Source organism: Salvelinus alpinus, chromosome 30 (assembly GCF_045679555.1).
Source record: "Salvelinus alpinus chromosome 30, SLU_Salpinus.1, whole genome shotgun sequence".
Classification (NCBI taxonomy): Eukaryota; Metazoa; Chordata; class Actinopteri; order Salmoniformes; family Salmonidae; genus Salvelinus; species Salvelinus alpinus.
In genome coordinates, this window is record NC_092115.1 from 32,837,439 (window position 1) to 32,854,201 (window position 16,763).

Genomic DNA, 16,763 nt, shown 5'->3' on the forward strand with positions numbered 1-16,763 from the left:
TTAGTTGTAATGCAGTCGAGGCTATGTTCTTGAGGAAGCCTCACGCATGTAGTCAGATAATCATCACCCCCACAGACCGTGCAGCCATTTCCCTCTTTCACAGCTGCTATCAGCATTCTGGGAGTTAAAGGTTACCTATCTAACCACCCTGAACTGGAGGCTTGTGGTCGGAGGCCTCACAGAAACCAAGAGATTATCTCATAAAGCTGAATCCACCTAACATGTGAAACATTAAAAGTTGAATGTTTTTCTTAAGATCGGGTGTCGATGTTAATGGGAGATTTGCTTGAAGGTTTGAGTTATCGAGTTATAGCACAGGTTATTCTCAGGTTTGTCCTAAATTCAGTATAGCTTTTTCTATTCTTTGAAGCCCTGGTTTAATTTGGATTTACTTATATTTTACATTTATGCTTATTACTCAGGCTTTACACAGATTTGTTAGTGTGAATAAATCAAATATAATCTTAAGTTTATTTGTCACGTGCGCGGGAATACAACAGGTGTAGGTATAGTAGACCTTACAGTGAAATGCTTACTTACAGGCTCTAACCAATAGTGCAAAACAGGTATTAGGTGAACAATAGGTAAGTAAAGAAATAAAACAACTGTAAAAAGACAGGCTATATACAGTAGCGAGGCTATAAAAGTAGCGAGGCTACATACAGACACCGGTTAGTCAGGCTGATTGAGGTAGTATGTACATGTAGATGTGGTTAAAGTGACTATGCATATATGATGAACAGAGAGTAGCAGCAGCGTAAAAAGAGGGGTTTGAGGGGGCCACACAATGCAAATAGTCCAGGTAGCCATTTGATTACCTGTTCAGGAGTCTTATGGCTTGGGGCTGAAAACTGTTGAGAAGCCTTTTTGTCCTAGACTTGGCACTCCGGTACCGCTTGCCATGCGGTAGTAGAGAGAACAGTCTATGACTGGGGTGGCTGGGGTCTTTGACAATTTTTAGGGCCTTCCTCTGACACCGCCTTGTGTAGAGGTCCTGGATGGCAGGCAGCTTAGCCCCAGTGATGTACTGGGCCGTACACACTACCCTCTGTAGTGCCTTGCGGTCAGAGGCCGAGCAATTGCCGTACCAGGCAGTGATGCAACCAGTCAGGATGCTCTCGATGTTGCAGCTGTAGAACCTTTTGAGGATCTCAGGACCCATGCCAAATCTTTTTAATTTCCTGAGGGGGAATGGGCTTTGTCGTGCCCTCTTCACGATTGTCTTGATGTGTTTGGACCATTGTAGTTTGTTGTTGATGTGGACACCAAGGAACTTGAAGCTCTCAACCTGCTCCACTACAGCCCCGTCGATGAGAATGGGGGCGTGCTCGGTCCTCCTTTTCCTGTAGTCCACAATCATCTCCTTACTCTTGGTTACGTTGAGGGATAGGTTGTTATTCTGGCACCACCCGGCCAGGTCTCTGACCTCCTCCCTATAGGCTGTCTCGTTGTTGTCGGTGATCCGGCCTACCAATGTTGTGTCGTCTGCAAACTTAATGATGGTGTTGGACTCGTGCCTGGCCATGCAGTCGTGGGTGAACAGGGAGTACAGGAGGGGACTGACCACGCACCCCTGGGGAGCTCCAGTGTTGAGGATCAGTGTGGCAGATGTGTTGCTACCTACCCTCACCACCTGGGGGCGGCCCGTCAGGAAGTCCAGGATCCAGTTGTAGAGGTAGGTGTTTAGTCCCAGGACCCTTAGCTTAGTGATGAGCTTTTGAGGGTACTATGGTGTTGAACGCTGAGCTGTAGTCAATGAATAGCATTCTCACATACGTGTTCCTTTTGTCCAGGTGGGAAAGGGCAGTGTGGAGTGCAATAGAGACTGCATCATCTGTGGATCTGTTTGGGCGGTATGCAAATTGGAGTGGGTCTAGGGTTTCTGGGATAATGGTGTTGATGTGAGCCATTGCCAACCTTTCAAAGCTCTTCATGGCTACGGACGTGAGTGCTACGTGTCTGTATTCATTTAGGCAGGTTGCCTTTGTGTTCTTGGGAACATGGACTATGTTGGTCTGCTTGAAACATGTTGGTATTACAGACTCGGACAGGGACATGTTGAAAATGTCAGTGAAGACACCTGCCAGTTGGTCAGCACATGCCCGGATCACACGTCCTGGTAATCCGTCTGGCCCTGCAGCCTTGTGTATGTTGACCTGTTTAAAGGTCTTGCTCACGTCGGCTACAGAGAGCGTGATCACAAAGTTTTCCGGAACAGCTGATGCTCTCATGCATGCCTCAGTGTTGCTTGCCTCGAAGCCTGGTAGGCTCGTGTCACTGGGCAGCTCGTGACTGTGCTTCCCTTTGTAGTCTGTATTAGCTTGCAAGCCCTGACACATAAGATGATTGTCGGAGCCGGTGTAGTATGATTCAATCTTAGCCCTGTATTGACGCTTTGCCTGTTTGATGGTTCGTCGCAGGGCATAGCAGGATTTCTTGTAAGCTTCCGGGTTAGAGTCCCGCACCTTGAAAGCGGCAGCTCTACCCTTTAGCTCAGTGCGAATGTTGCCTGTAATCCATGGCTTCTGGTTGGGGTATGTACAGTCGTGGCCAAAAGTTTTGAGAATGACAAAAATATTAATTTCCACAAAGTTTGCTGCTTCAGTGTCTTTCAATATTTTTGTCAGATGTTACTATGGAATACTGAAGTATAATTACAAGCATTTCATAAGTGTCAAAGGGTTTTATTGACAATTACATGAAGTTCATGCAAAGAGTCAATATTTGCAGTGTTCACCCTTCTTTTTCAAGACCTCTGCAATCCGCCCTGGCTTGCTGTCAATTAACTTCTGGGTCACATCTGACTGATGGCAGCCCATTCATGCATAATCAATGCTTGGAGTTTGTCAGAATTGGTGGGGTTTTGTTTGTCCACCCGCCTCTTGTGGATTGACCACAAGTTCTCAATGGGATTAAGTTTTGGGGAGTTTCCTGGCCATGGACCCAACATATCGTTGTTTTGTTCCCCGAGCCACTTAGTTATCACTTTTGCCTTATGGCAAGGTGCTCCATAATGCTGGAAAAGGCATTGTTCGTCACCAAACTGTTCCTGGATGGTTGGGAGAAGTTGCTCTCGGAGGATATGTTGGTACCATTCTTTATTCATGGCTGTGTTCTTAGGCAAAATTGTGAGTGAGCCCACTCCCTTGGCTGAGAAGCAACCCCACACATGAATGGTCTCAGGATGCTTTACTGTTGGCATGACACAGGACTGACGGTAGCGCTCACCTTGTCTTCGCTGGACAAGCTTTTTTCTGGATGCCCCAAACAATCAGAAAGGGGATTCATCAGAGAAAATGACTTTACCCCAGTCCTCAGCAGTCCAATCCCTGTACCTTTTGCAAAATATCAGTCGGTCAATGATGTTTTTCCTGGAGAGAAGTGGCTTCTTTGCTGCCCTTCTTGACAACAGGCCATCCTCAAAGTCTTCGCCTCACTGTTCGTGCAGATGCACTCACCTGCCTGCTGCCATTCCTGAGCAAGCTCTGTACTGGTGGTGCCCCGATCCCGCAGCTGAATCAACTTTAGGAGACGGTCCTGGCACTTGAGGGACTTTCTTGGGCGCCCTGAAGCCTTCTTCACAACAGTTGAACCGCTCTCCTTGAAGTTCTTGATGATCTAATAAATGGTTGATTTAGGTGCAATCTTTCCGGCAGAAATATCCTTGCCTGTGAAACCCTTTTTGTGCAAAGTAATGATGATGGCACGTGTTTCATTGCAGGTAACCATGATTGACAGAGGAAGAAAAATGATTCCAAGCATCACCCTCCTTTTGACGCTTCCAGTCTGTTATTTGAACTCAACCAGCATGACAGAGTGATCTCCAGCCTTGTCCTCGTCAACACTCACACCTGTGTTAACGAGACAATCACTGACATGATGTCAGCTGGTCGTTTTGTGGCAGGGCTGAAATGCAGTGGAAATGTTTTTTGGGGGATTCAGTTAATTTGCATGGCAAAGAGGGATTTTGCAATTAATTTCAATTCATCCGATCACTCTTCATAACATTCTGAAGTATATGCAAATTGCCATCATACAAACTGAGGCAGCAGACTTTGTGAAAATGTATATTTGTGTCATTCTTAAAACATTTGACCATGACTGTACGTACAGTCACTGTGGGGACGACGTCCTCGATGCACTTATTGATGAAGCCAGTGACTGATGTGGTGTACTCCTCAATGCCATCGGAAGAATCCCAGAACATGTTCCAGTCTGTGATAGCAAAACAGTCCTGTAGTTTAGCATCTGCTTCATCTGACCACTTTTTTTATAGGCCGAGTCACTGGTGCTTCCTGCTTTAATTTTTGCTTGTAAGCAGGAATCAGGAGGATAGAGTTGTGGTCGGATTTACCAAATGGAGGGCGAGGGAGAGCTTTGTACGCGTCTCTGTGTGTGGAGTACAGGTGATCTAGATTTTTTTTCTCCCTCTGGTTGCACATTTAACATGTTGATAGAAATTTGGTAGAACTGATTTAAGTTTCCCTGCATTGAAGTCTCCGGCCGCTAGGAGCGCCGCCTCTGGGTGAGTTTTTCCTGTTTGCTTATTTCCTTATACAGCTGACTGAGTGCGGTCTTAGTGCCAGCGTCTGTCTATGGTGGTAAATAAACAGCCAGAATAATAACTACTCTTGACATGAATGGATGCAGATTTAACGAAGGCAATCATTTAGAAACTACACTGAACAAAAATATTAACACTACATTTTCAAGGATTTGACTGAGTTACAGTTTATATAAGGAAATTGTTATTTTTTTTATTTTAATTTTACCTTTATTTAACCAGGCAAGTCAGTTAAGAACCAATTCTTATTTTCAATGACGGCCTAGGAACAGTGGGTTAACCTGTCTAGGACTGCCCACATTCCACTGAAAAGGCAGCGCGCGAAATTCAAAAAATATTTTTTAGAAATATTTAACTTTCACACATTAACAAGTCCAATACAGCAAATGAAAGAAACATCTTGTGAATCCAGCCAACATGTCCGATTTTTTAAAATGTTTTACAGCGAAAACACCACGTATATTTATGTTAGCTCACCACCAAATACAAAAAAGCACAGACATTTCTTTCACAGCACAGGTAGCTTGTACAAAACCGACCAAATAGAGATAGAATTAGTCACTAACCAAGAAACAACTTCATCAGATGACAGTCTTATAACATGTTATACAATAAATCTATGTTTTGTTTGAAAAATTTGCATATTTCAGGTATAAATCATAGTTTTACATTGCAGCTATAATCACAAATAGCACCGAAGCAGCTAGAAAAATTACAGAGACCAACGTGAAATACCTAAATACTCATCATAAAACATTTATGAAAAATACATGGTGTACAGCAAATGAAAGATAAACATCTTGTGAATCCAGCCAATATTTCAGATTTTTTAAGTGTTTTACAGCGAAAACACAATATAGCATTATATTAGCTTACCACAATAGCCAAAAACACAACCCATTTATCAGCAGCAAAAGTTAGCGATCGCAAAAAAACAGCAAAAGATATATAAATTTTCACTAACCTTGACAAGCTTCATCAGATGACAGTCCTATAACATCAGGTTATACAATACACTTATGTTTTGTTCGAAAATGTGCATATTTAGAGCTGAAATCCGTGGTTATACATTGTGAAAACGTAGCAACTTTTTCCCAGAATCTCCGGATATATTTCTGACACTCACCTATTCTGACCAAATAACTCATCATAAACTTTACTAAAAAATACATGTTGTACAGCAAATGAAAGATACACTAGTTCTTAATGCAATCGCCGTGTTAGAATTCTAAAAATAACTTTAGTACGACATACAGCTTACGTTATAGCGAGACAGCGCCCAAAATCAGGGCGGAAAATAATACTAAACATTTGACAGAAATACGAAATAACATCATAAATGGTTCCTACTTTTGCTGAGCTTCCATCAGAATCTTGTACAAGGGGTCCTTTGTCCAGAACAATCGTTGTTTGGTTGTAGAATGTCCTTTTTTCCTGTCGAATTAGCAACCAAAGCTAGCCAAGTGGCGCGAAGCTGTCCATCTCCACCAAAAGCAGAGAACGGAACACGCCAAAACTCCCGATTAAACTTTCAATAATCTGATAAAACTATATTGAAAAAACATACTTTACGATGATATTATCACATTTATCAAATAAAATCAAAGCCGGAGATATTAGCCGTCTATAACGAAAGCTTTTCAGAAGGCAATCCAGAGTTCCTTCCCGCGCCTTGCTGAACAAAGGAAATTTGGGGTCATGTCATTCCAAGAGCTCTCTTTTGACCTCAGATCAAGCTATACACCCCATTTCACCTCTCACTGCCTGTTGACATCTAGTGGAAGGCATATGAAGTGCATGTATATCCATAGATTTCAAGCAAATGAATAGGAAGGCCCTGGAACAGAGCCTCGATTTCAGATTTTTCACTTCCTGACAGGAAGTTTGCTGCAAAATGAGTTCTGTTTTACTCACAGATATAATTCAAACGGTTTTAGAAACTTGAGTGTTTTCTATCCAATAGTAATAATAATATGCATATTGTACGAGCAAGAATTGAGTACGAGACAGTATAATTTGGGAACGATTTTTTACAAAGTGAAAACAGCGCCCCCCTATCCCAAAGAAGTTAACTGCCTTGTTCAGGGGCAGAACAACATATTTTTACCTTGTCTGCTCGGGGATTTGATCTTGCCTTCGCCGAAGGCGACTGGGGATGCTGTCCTTATATTTATTTTAAATTGACTGATAGGTACACTAGTGGTTAGAGCGCTGGACTAGTAACCGAAAGGTTGCAAGATCAAATCCCCGAGCAGACAAGGTAAAAATATGTTGTTCTGCCCCTGAACAAGGCAGTTAACCCACTGTTCCTAGGCCGTCATTGAAAAAAGCAAATTAATTACTTAAAAATCATACAATGTGATTTTCTGGATTTTAGATTCCGTCTCTCACAGTTGAAGTGTACCTATGATAAAAATTACAGACCCCTACATGCTTTGTAAGTAGGAAAACCTGCAAAATCGGCAGTGTATCAAATACTCCCCACTGTATATAGATATTCCATCAAAAATCAACCGTTTCCAGCTACAATAGTCATTTACAACATTAACAATGTCTACACTGTATTTCTGATCAATTTGATGTCATTTTAATGTACAAAAAATGTGCTTTTCTTTCAAAAACAAGACATTTCTAAGTGACCCCAAACTTTTGAATGGTAGTGTACATTGGAGGCAGCTTATGGTAGAGAAATTAATTTTAAATTCTCTGGTAACAGCTCTGATGGACATTCCTGCAGTCAGCATGCCAATTGCACACTCCCTCAACTTGAGACACCAGTGGCATTGTGTTGTGACAATTGTGGCATTTTATTGTCCTCAGCATAAGGTGCAACTGTGTAATGATCCACATTTGAGAGAAATAAGGTTTTTGTGCGTATGGATTATTTCTGGGATGTCAGCACATGAAACATGGGACAAACACTTCACATGTTGCGTTTATATTTTTGTTCAGTGTAAAAGCTAGTGTTTCCCTATCCTATTCTGATCAGTGGCTATCCATTTCCCTTTCCTTTGACTACAGTTTGGGTCAGAAGGGAAAGAGTTAGTACTTCCCACTTGCAAAGGATGAGGTGGTTACTATCAATAGTAAATCAAACTGGATCTGACAGGAAATGGACTTTGAGGTCTCAATCCAAAAGGAGGGATTTATTGTTCCGTATAAAGCTGAAACAAAACACATGGCTCGGCTGACTCACTTTATCTGTGTTTTCCAGCGTAGTACTCATTTCATTTTTATTATTGATCTAGAACTGTGTGGTGGGTAGCGAGGAAGAGGAGCATGCGTACTGATGCTTTATTTCAAGAGTACATGAGGATAGCCAGCTAGCCACTTCCCAGATGAAGGCAGATCCAAGCTCAAGCTAAACCTCCAAAGCCAAGACCTGGGTTTAATATTATTTGAAGTATTTTTCAAATAGGTGTGATTGATTGAGTGGAATAGAAAAGTCTCCAAAAGTACAAACTCCGCCCACCTGTGTTGACAGTCCAGGCACTGGCAGGCTAAAGTGATCACTCAAACTATTTGAATGAGTTCCAATAGTATTTGAACCCAGGTTTGCCTCGGATGTCAGCAGCCAACAGGGTTAATAACCTGCACCCCATCTGCGCCGTGCCATCATGGTTGTAAACTAGCCTTTTACTACTGTTGGTTCAGCAACAACATGTCAGCTAGGAGGCAGGACCTCGCCCTCATAGGCTGAGAGAGAGCTGTGTGAGCTCTGTATTTACTTACAATGCATCCAGTGCCGTGCAGGCAGGGTGAGTGAACACATTTTTGAGCACGGGCCAGGAACATCGTGTTCCTGCTCTCTAGCTAGTTAGTGTGACATCTGCTGGCACTCCGCCTAGCAGGGTCAAGTTGAATCAAATAAGAGAGCACGCTGCTCGGCTGCTGCGTAGGCTGGGGTGGTGTGGGTGGCTAACAGGGAAAGGGGGCTGGTATGCTGGTCTTGTCTGCACATGACAGGGTGGAGAGTGTTTTGGATTTCTCTACATGGGAACTGATATCCTCAGGTGTGCTGTGTGTGTGCCCAATGAGACAGAGCGTTCTGTTATTGTTAGTGTAACGGCTTGTTCCTTTGTGCCCACTCTTAATGGTTCCACATGTGTACCTTAATCCTCATTGATGACAGTTTTTAAGAAGGGTTTTTGATCATATTGTACAGAACACATGACACGTGCTGATATGCCACATATTAGCACCCAAGTGTTGGAACTAAGATGAAAACATACTCCTTTGAATGAAGGAAAATACTTCTGCCAAAGTATGACCTTTTGGAATTAACATATTGCACTGATATCATGTTATGTGTAAAGCTCATAATAATAGACTAATCATCCCCAGGTGACAGACACGGACATCTCAGACTACCTGTCTGATGGAGAGGGAGAGAGCCATGACACCCTAAGCCAGAACAGACTGGAGGCTGGGGTTGTGGCTGAGTGTCCTCTGCATACTGGGGCTGGGGAAGGGGAGGGCAGCAGAAGGTCAGTCAGTGACTGGGTCAGGTCCGCTCAAGCAGCGCTGCAGACGCCCCAGAAACAGACCGACAGGAACTCCAAGACCCCAGAAGACTCCAGCAAAAAGAAAAGGACGTTTCAAAGGTTCGACTACTAAAGAAAAAATATTTTTAAGAAGCATTTATGATCTCATAATAGGTTCGATCAGGGGTAGGCAACCCTGTTCCTGGAGTGTACTGCAGGATTGTGTTCCAACTAGGCACCACACACGACCAACTGAGCTAATTGATCAGTTCTGTGATTGCCTAAATTCAACACACCTGGTCTTCCAGGTCGGGTAAATCAAAAACATTAAGTCTCTGCTACATTCCAGGACCAGGGTTGCTTACCCCTGGGTTAGCTCTTGGATAATGAGAAGCAATGCGAGGGAAATAATCATCATGATCATCGCGAGTCACATACACACACACACACACCGTCTGCGGATGTTTCCAGGGCGATGCTGCTGATCAAAGGGCCACCTGGGTGACGACATGTGGGTGCCAAATGTCACTGTCATAGTTAAGACCCTCGGATAAGACAATCTTTCTCCACAGAGTACCATAACAAACTACTGCTTTGTGATTCCTTTGTATTTCTACAGTTGATCAAATAGAATTGTATTTGTCAAATGCGCCGAGTACAACTGGCGTAGACTTTACCGTGAAAGGCTTGCTTACGAGCCCTTCCCAACAATGCAGAGTTTAAAGATAAGAATAAAGTGGTAACACGGAGAATAAAATAAAATACACAAGAATGGAGGTATACACAGAGAGTACCAGTACCAGATCAATGTGTATGAGGTTCGAGGTAGATAAGTACATGAAGGCAGGGTAAAGTGACTATGCGTCAGGATAGATATTATTACTATTATTATTAAGAGTAAAATAAAGAACAGAGCAGCAGAAGCAAAGTATGAGTATTAGCGTGTGTGTGTGTATGTAGTGTGTGTGGGAGTGTCAATGTATTGTGTGGTTTGTACTCTGAACAAAAATATAAACGCAAAAATGTCAAAGATTTTACTGAGTTACAGTTCATATAAGGAAATCAGTCAATTGAAATAAATATATTAGGCCCTGATCTATGGATTTCATATGGCTGGGAATATAGAAATGGATCTGTTGGTCACAGATACCGTTTTTAAAAAGGTAGGTGTGGATCAGAAAACCAGTCAGTATCTGGTGTGACCACCATTTGCCTCATGCAGCGCGACACATCTTCTTCGCATAGAGTTGATCGGGCTGTAGATTGCGGCCTTGTGGAATGTTGTCCCATTGTGGCCTGGTGGAATGTTGTCCTACTTCTCTTCAATGGCAGTGTGAAGTTGCTGGATATTGGCGGGAACTGGAACACTGTTGTACACGTCGATCCATAGTGTCCCAAACACGGAGGAACTGAGACGTTTTCAGCTTCCTGGAATTGTGTACAGATCCTTGAGACATGGGGCTGTGCATTATCATGCTACAACATGATGTGATGGCGGCTGATGAAGTGCTCGACAATGTGCCTCAGGATCTCATCACAGTATCTCTGTGCATTCAAATTGCCATCGATAAAATGCAATTGTGTTCGTTGTATGTAGCTTATACCTGTCCATACCATAACCCCACCGCCACAATGGGGCACTCTTAACAACGTTGGCATCAGAAAAAAACGCTTGCCCGTACGTCTGCCGTATGCCCGGTACAGTTGAAACCGGGATTCATCCGTGAAGAGCTCACTTCTCCAGTGTGCCAGTGGCCATCGAAGGTGAGCATTTGCCCACTGAAGTCGGTTACGACACCGAACTGTGGTCAGGTCAAGACCCTGGTGAGGACGACGAGCACGCAGTTGAGTTTCCCTGAGATGGTTTCTAACAGTTTGTGCAGAAATTATTCAGTTGTACACAGTGGTGTAAAGTACTTAAGTAAAAATACTTTAAAGTACTACTAAGTACTATGTTTTTTGGGAATCTGTACTTCACTATTTATATTTTGGACAACTTTTACTTCACTACATTTCTAAATAAAATGATGCACTTTTTACTCCATACATTTTCCCTCACACCCAAAAGTACTTGTTACATTTTGAATGCTTAGCAGGACAGGAAAATTGTGAAATTCTCACACTTATCAATATCCCTGGTCATCTCTACTGCCTCTGATCTGGCTGACTCACTATACACACATGCTTCGTTTGTAAGTTATGTCTGAGTGTTCCCCTGGCTTTGTGTAAATAAAATCGGGGTTACTTAATATAAGGAATTTGAAATTATTTCTACTTTTAATTTTGATCCATAGGTATGTTTAAAACCAAATAATTTTAGACTTTCACTCACGTAGTATTTTGCTGAGTGAGATAATTTTTGTTCTCTCTGTGTGTGTGTGTGTGTACAGTGCATTCAGAAAGTATTCAGACCCCTTGTTTTTTCCCACATTTTGTTACGTTACAGCCTTATTTTAAAATTGATCGATTTTTTCCCCCCCTCATCAATCGACACACAATATCCAATAATGACAAAGCAAAAACAGTTTAGAAATGTTTGCAAATGTATTAAAAATAAATAAAAAAGTATCACATTTACAGTTTTCAGACCCTTTACTCAGTACTTTACTTTGTTGAAGCACCTTTGGCAGTGATTACAGCCTCGGGGTCTTATTAGGTAGCTCTGGAGCAGGTTTTCATCTAGGATCTCTCTGTACTTTTCTCTGTTTATTTTCCCCTCGATCCTGACTAGTTTCCCAGTCCCTGCCGCTGAAAAACATCCCCACAGCCAGATGCTGCCACCATGCTTCACCGTATAGATGTTGCCAGGTTTCCTCCAGATGTGACTCTTGGCATTCAGGCCAGAGTTCAATCTTGGTTTCATCAGACCAGAGAATCTTGTTTCTCATGGTCTGAGAGTCTTTTAGGAGCATTTTGGCAAACTCCAAGCAGGCTATCAAGGGCCTTTTGCTGAGGAGTGGCTTCTATCTGGCCACTCTACCATAAAGGCCTGATTGGTAGAGTGCTGCAGAGATGGTTGTCCTTCTGAAGGTTCTCCCATCTCCGCAGAGGATCTCTGTCAGAATGACCATCGGTTATTGGTCACCTCCCTGATCAAGGCCCTTCTCCCCCGATTACTCAGTTTGGCCGGGCGGCCAGCTCGAGGAAGGATCTTGTTGATTTCAAACTTCTTCCCTTTAAGAATGATGAAGGCCACTGTGTTCTTGGGGACCTTCAATGCTATAGAAATGTTTAGGTAACCTTCCCCAGATTTGTGCCTTGACACAATCCTGTCTCGTAGCTCTACGGACAATTCCTTCGACCTCATGGCTTAGTTTTTGCTCTGACATGCACTGTCAACTGTGGGACCTTTATATTGATAGGTGTGTGCCTTTCCAAATCATATCCAATCAATTGAATTTACCACGGGTGGACTCAAATCAAGTCGTAGAAACATCTCAAGGATGATCAATGTAAACAGGATCCACCTGAGCTCAATTTCAAGTCTCATAGCAAAGGGTCTGAATACTTATCTAAATAAGGTATTTCTGTTCTATTTTTTATTCCCAAAAATTATTTTAGTCGTTTTAGAATAAGCCTGTAAAGTAACAAAATGTGGAAAAAGTCAAGGGGTCTGAAAACTTTCCAAATGCACTGTATACTGAACAAAAATATGAACGCTACACGTAAAGTGTTAGCCTCATGTTTCATGAGCTGAAATAAAAGATCCCAGTAATGTTCCATACGCACAAATGTTTTCTCTCATTGTGGATAGATTTGTTTACATCCCTGTTTAGTAAGCATTTCTCTTTTGCCAATGTAATCCATCCATCTGCCAGGTGTGGCATATCAAGAAGCTGATTTAAACAGCATAGTCATTACACAGGGGCACCTTGTGCTCGGGACTCTAAAATGTGCAGTTTTGTCACACAACACAATGCCACAGATGTCTCAAGGGAGTGTGCAATTGGCATGCTGACTGCAGAAATGTTGCCAGAGATTTGCATGCAAATAACTCTACCATAAGCCGCTCCAAAGTGGTTTTAGAGAATTTGGCAGTACGTTCATCCGGATTCGAGAATTTGGCAGTACCTTCAACTGCAGACCACGTGTAACCACTCCAGCCCAGGACTTACACATCCGGCTTCTTCACCTACGGGACTGTCTCAGACCAGCCACCCGGACAGTTGATGATACTGAGTATTTCTGTCTGTAATAAAGCCCTTTTGGGGGGAAAAACTCATTCTGATTGTCTGCGCTCTTGCCCAGTCATGAAATCCATAGATTAGGGCCTAATTTTTTCCTATTACTGAGTATTTCTGTCTGTAATAAAGCCCTTTTGGGGGGAAAAACTCATTCTGATTGTCTGCGCTCTTGCCCAGTCGTGAAATCCATAGATTAGGGCCTAATTTTTTCCTATTGACTGTTTTATCTTATATGAACTGTAAAATCGTTGAAATTGTTCCATGTTGCGTTTTTATGTTTTTGTTCAGTGTATATATATGGTCTAGTGAGTGTGCGAAATTTCAGTGGAAGATAGTCAGTGCAGGTCGTTTGGGTGACATTTAATTGACTCTTTAGCAGTCTGGCTAATTAGCAGTCTTATGGCTTGGGGGTAGAAGCTGTCTCAGAGGCTGTTGGTCTGAGAACCAATGCTCTGGTACCATTTGCCTGATGGTAGCAATATATGGCTTGGGTGCACTGCACAGTTGGATGCACAGCACAGAATAATGTTCACTTCTTATAAATCGATTTAAAGTAGCTTAGCCTGTATTGAGCGCTATTTATACAGTATTCTTGAGGATATTGACGTTGTGTGTGTGTGTTTGCTACAGTGGCGGCATGGCGGAGCGACTGAACCGACTCCAGTGCAGACAGAGGTCAGCCATCAGCTTCTGGAGGCACCAGTCCATCTCTCACACTACTACTACAGCCACAGGTAATACAGACAACAAAAAAACGCACAAGTCCGTGTTTGACACCACTGTAGTAGGGCTGGCAGTTGCCAGGGACCTCACGATACAATAGATGTGATATTATCACGATACTTTGGTGCCGGTACGATATATATTGCGATTCTCACGATCCGATATGTATTCCGTTTCGACACTGCAAATGTTGCTCACCGTATGTCTGCTGCAGAGGGACAAGAGAGAGCCATGAGAACTAGTTTTGATCGCAAAACAAAATTGTCTGTATTTAAAAAGATGGAGAAGAAGCTATGAAGGAAAAATACTGGACCTTTGGTAAAGATACAACTAACTAGCGCAAAAATAGTAATGCGATGGTCAAAACGATACGATATCAAAATGTCAAAAATAATATCCTGATTTGTTACTGTATTGATTGTTTTCTCTCCCCATCACTACACTATAGGCACAGGTATTAGGCTACAGAGTTTTTTATTTGACATGTAAAACTGAGAAACAGCAACAGACATGCAGAAGTAACCATGTGCTCTGTGAATATAGAAACCCAGCAGGGCTTATGAAAGGATCCCTAGTCACCGTTACCACACATTCTTACGTACGCTAAGTATTCTCCGTTAATGGTTCAACATTAACTTTGATTTGATGCGTTCTCTGAGATAGAAGTCAATCTCTCAGGCAGGCGTGATTTTTCTGCTCAGATCTGTGGTCACGTGAAGACTGGAGCTGGAGCGTGTGGAGGAAATGCTGGTTGCTCGTTGATAATTGTGACAGCAGTGAATTTGTTTGGTCGGGGCCAGTATGTAGGTGACAGGAAGCACTCTGCTTACTGACTTATGTTTTCTTTCCATGGTACTACCAAAGCACGAGTCTACCCTCATTGTCATTGGCTCCTAGATAATTAGGTTAAACCACTATTTTAATGTGACAGTTGATCGTGGAAAAAACAACCAAAAAAACGTCTACCTTTTCCAACTCCCGTTCAGTCAGTAGGTCAGTTAGATGGCTTGATTGTCTTTCATCAGAGTGCGAGAAGAACTTGTAGAAGATAGTGTTAAGGAGAAGAAATTTGCTCTAACTTGGCCTCATTTGACATCTAGTGTGAGTATTTGGCCCTCGTCCTGGATTATAACAATGTTCTGTGTGCTATACTGCATACCTGTGTTGGCACTTTTGTTTGTTGACTTTCTCACCTTGATTTACGAGCACCTGCACTTAAACAATAACACCGGCAGTTATTACAACACAACTAGCTTCACCTATTATTAGTGCTGAGCGATTAACAACTAAAACTTAACTTTAATTATTTGAATTCCATTAATTAAAAAATATATATATATATATTGTGTGCTCATTACGCAGTTTCTTTAGATGAAGCACAAACTGTGTGATTTAGTAGGGACTCGTAGTTTTTAACTGGCCAATATTCAACATAGTTCATAGCAGAAAACATGTTAATTAACTACAATGATTATAATCCGTTGCGCGCCTACTTATCCGATCTGTGTTTTTGTTTTGCCCGATACATAAGAGACAAGAATGTGCAATCAAGAGGGATCGAGAGCAGTTGCTTTGCACGGTGCAGTATCTCTACCTGAAAGTACAGAATCTAAGTGACTGATAATTGGTATTCGGCAGTCATTAAAGTTTGCCTTATTTACTTTGAAGAACTAGTAAGATGGATTTTGTCTGATAGCAGCTCTATAGAAATGAGATGATGACTTGGAATGAAATAAAGTCATCAAATTAAACAAAGTGATGAGCAGTCATTACTATCATGGGACTTTTATTAATAGTTTTATTCTGTGTTACAGCAGTCAACCCACGTAATAGTGCATTTAATGTTTTTTTAATTGAAATTATTTTTAAATAATTGAAATGAAACTGAACCAACCTCAAAAACCAATAATCGCTCAGCACCAGCTATAACAAACATGTTCATCCTCACGAGAATAAGCTGTGTGTGTGTTTGGCAAAAGTGTGTGCGTCAGTCATTGATGTTATTTCTTCACACACTATTCGACTAGATTGATTAGTTTATTGCAGGTCAGAAGGAGGACTCCATTCAGTCTTTCCTGTATTCACCTGCCCACTAATAAAGGGTTCACTATCATTGTTATATACTGAACACAAATATAAACGCAACACGTAAAGTCATCTTTCATGAGCTGAAATAAAAGATCCCAGGAATGTTACATGCATACAAAAAGCTTATTTCTCACAGTCCTGTTTACAGTCCTGTTAGTAAGCATTTCTCCTTTGCCAAGATAATCCATCAATCTCACAGGTGTAGCATATCAAGAAACTGATTAAACAGCAGGTTCATTACACAGGTGCACCTTGTGCGGGGGACAGTAAAATGCCACAGTTTTGTCAGAACACAATGCCACAGATGTCAAGTTTTTGTGGGAGTGTGCATTTGGCATGCTGACTGCAGGAATGTTCCAGAGCTGTTGCCAGATACTTTAATGTTCCTTTCTCTACCATAAGCCACCTTCAACTTCGTTTTAGAGAATTTGGCAGTATTTCCAACCGGCTTCACAACCGCAGACTACGGGTAACCACGCTAGCCCAGGACCTCCACATCCGGCATCTTCACCTGCAGGATCATCTGAGACCAGCCCACCCGGACATCTGTTGAAACTGGGGGTTACCTAGACTAAGATTTTATGCACACTGTTAGAAACCATCTCAAGGAAGCTCATCTGCGTGCTCATCGTCCTCACCAGGGTCTTGACCTGACTACAGTTTGGCGTTGTAACCGACTTCAGTAGGCAAATGCTCACCTTCAATGGCCGCTGGCATGCT

The 16,763-nt window shown here is 42.2% G+C and overlaps 1 protein-coding gene across 1 annotated transcript in view; it reads left to right on the top strand.

The window, feature by feature from the left end:
- LOC139560457 (DNA repair-scaffolding protein-like) overlaps positions 1–16,763 on the top strand; it is a 71,029-nt gene that overhangs the window by 12,168 nt on the left and 42,098 nt on the right. The window contains exons 6-7 of the mRNA XM_071377259.1: positions 8,909–9,168; positions 13,863–13,966. Of these exons, the coding sequence (XP_071233360.1) occupies positions 8,909–9,168; positions 13,863–13,966 (364 nt within the window). The remainder of the gene's footprint in view (positions 1–8,908; positions 9,169–13,862; positions 13,967–16,763) is intronic.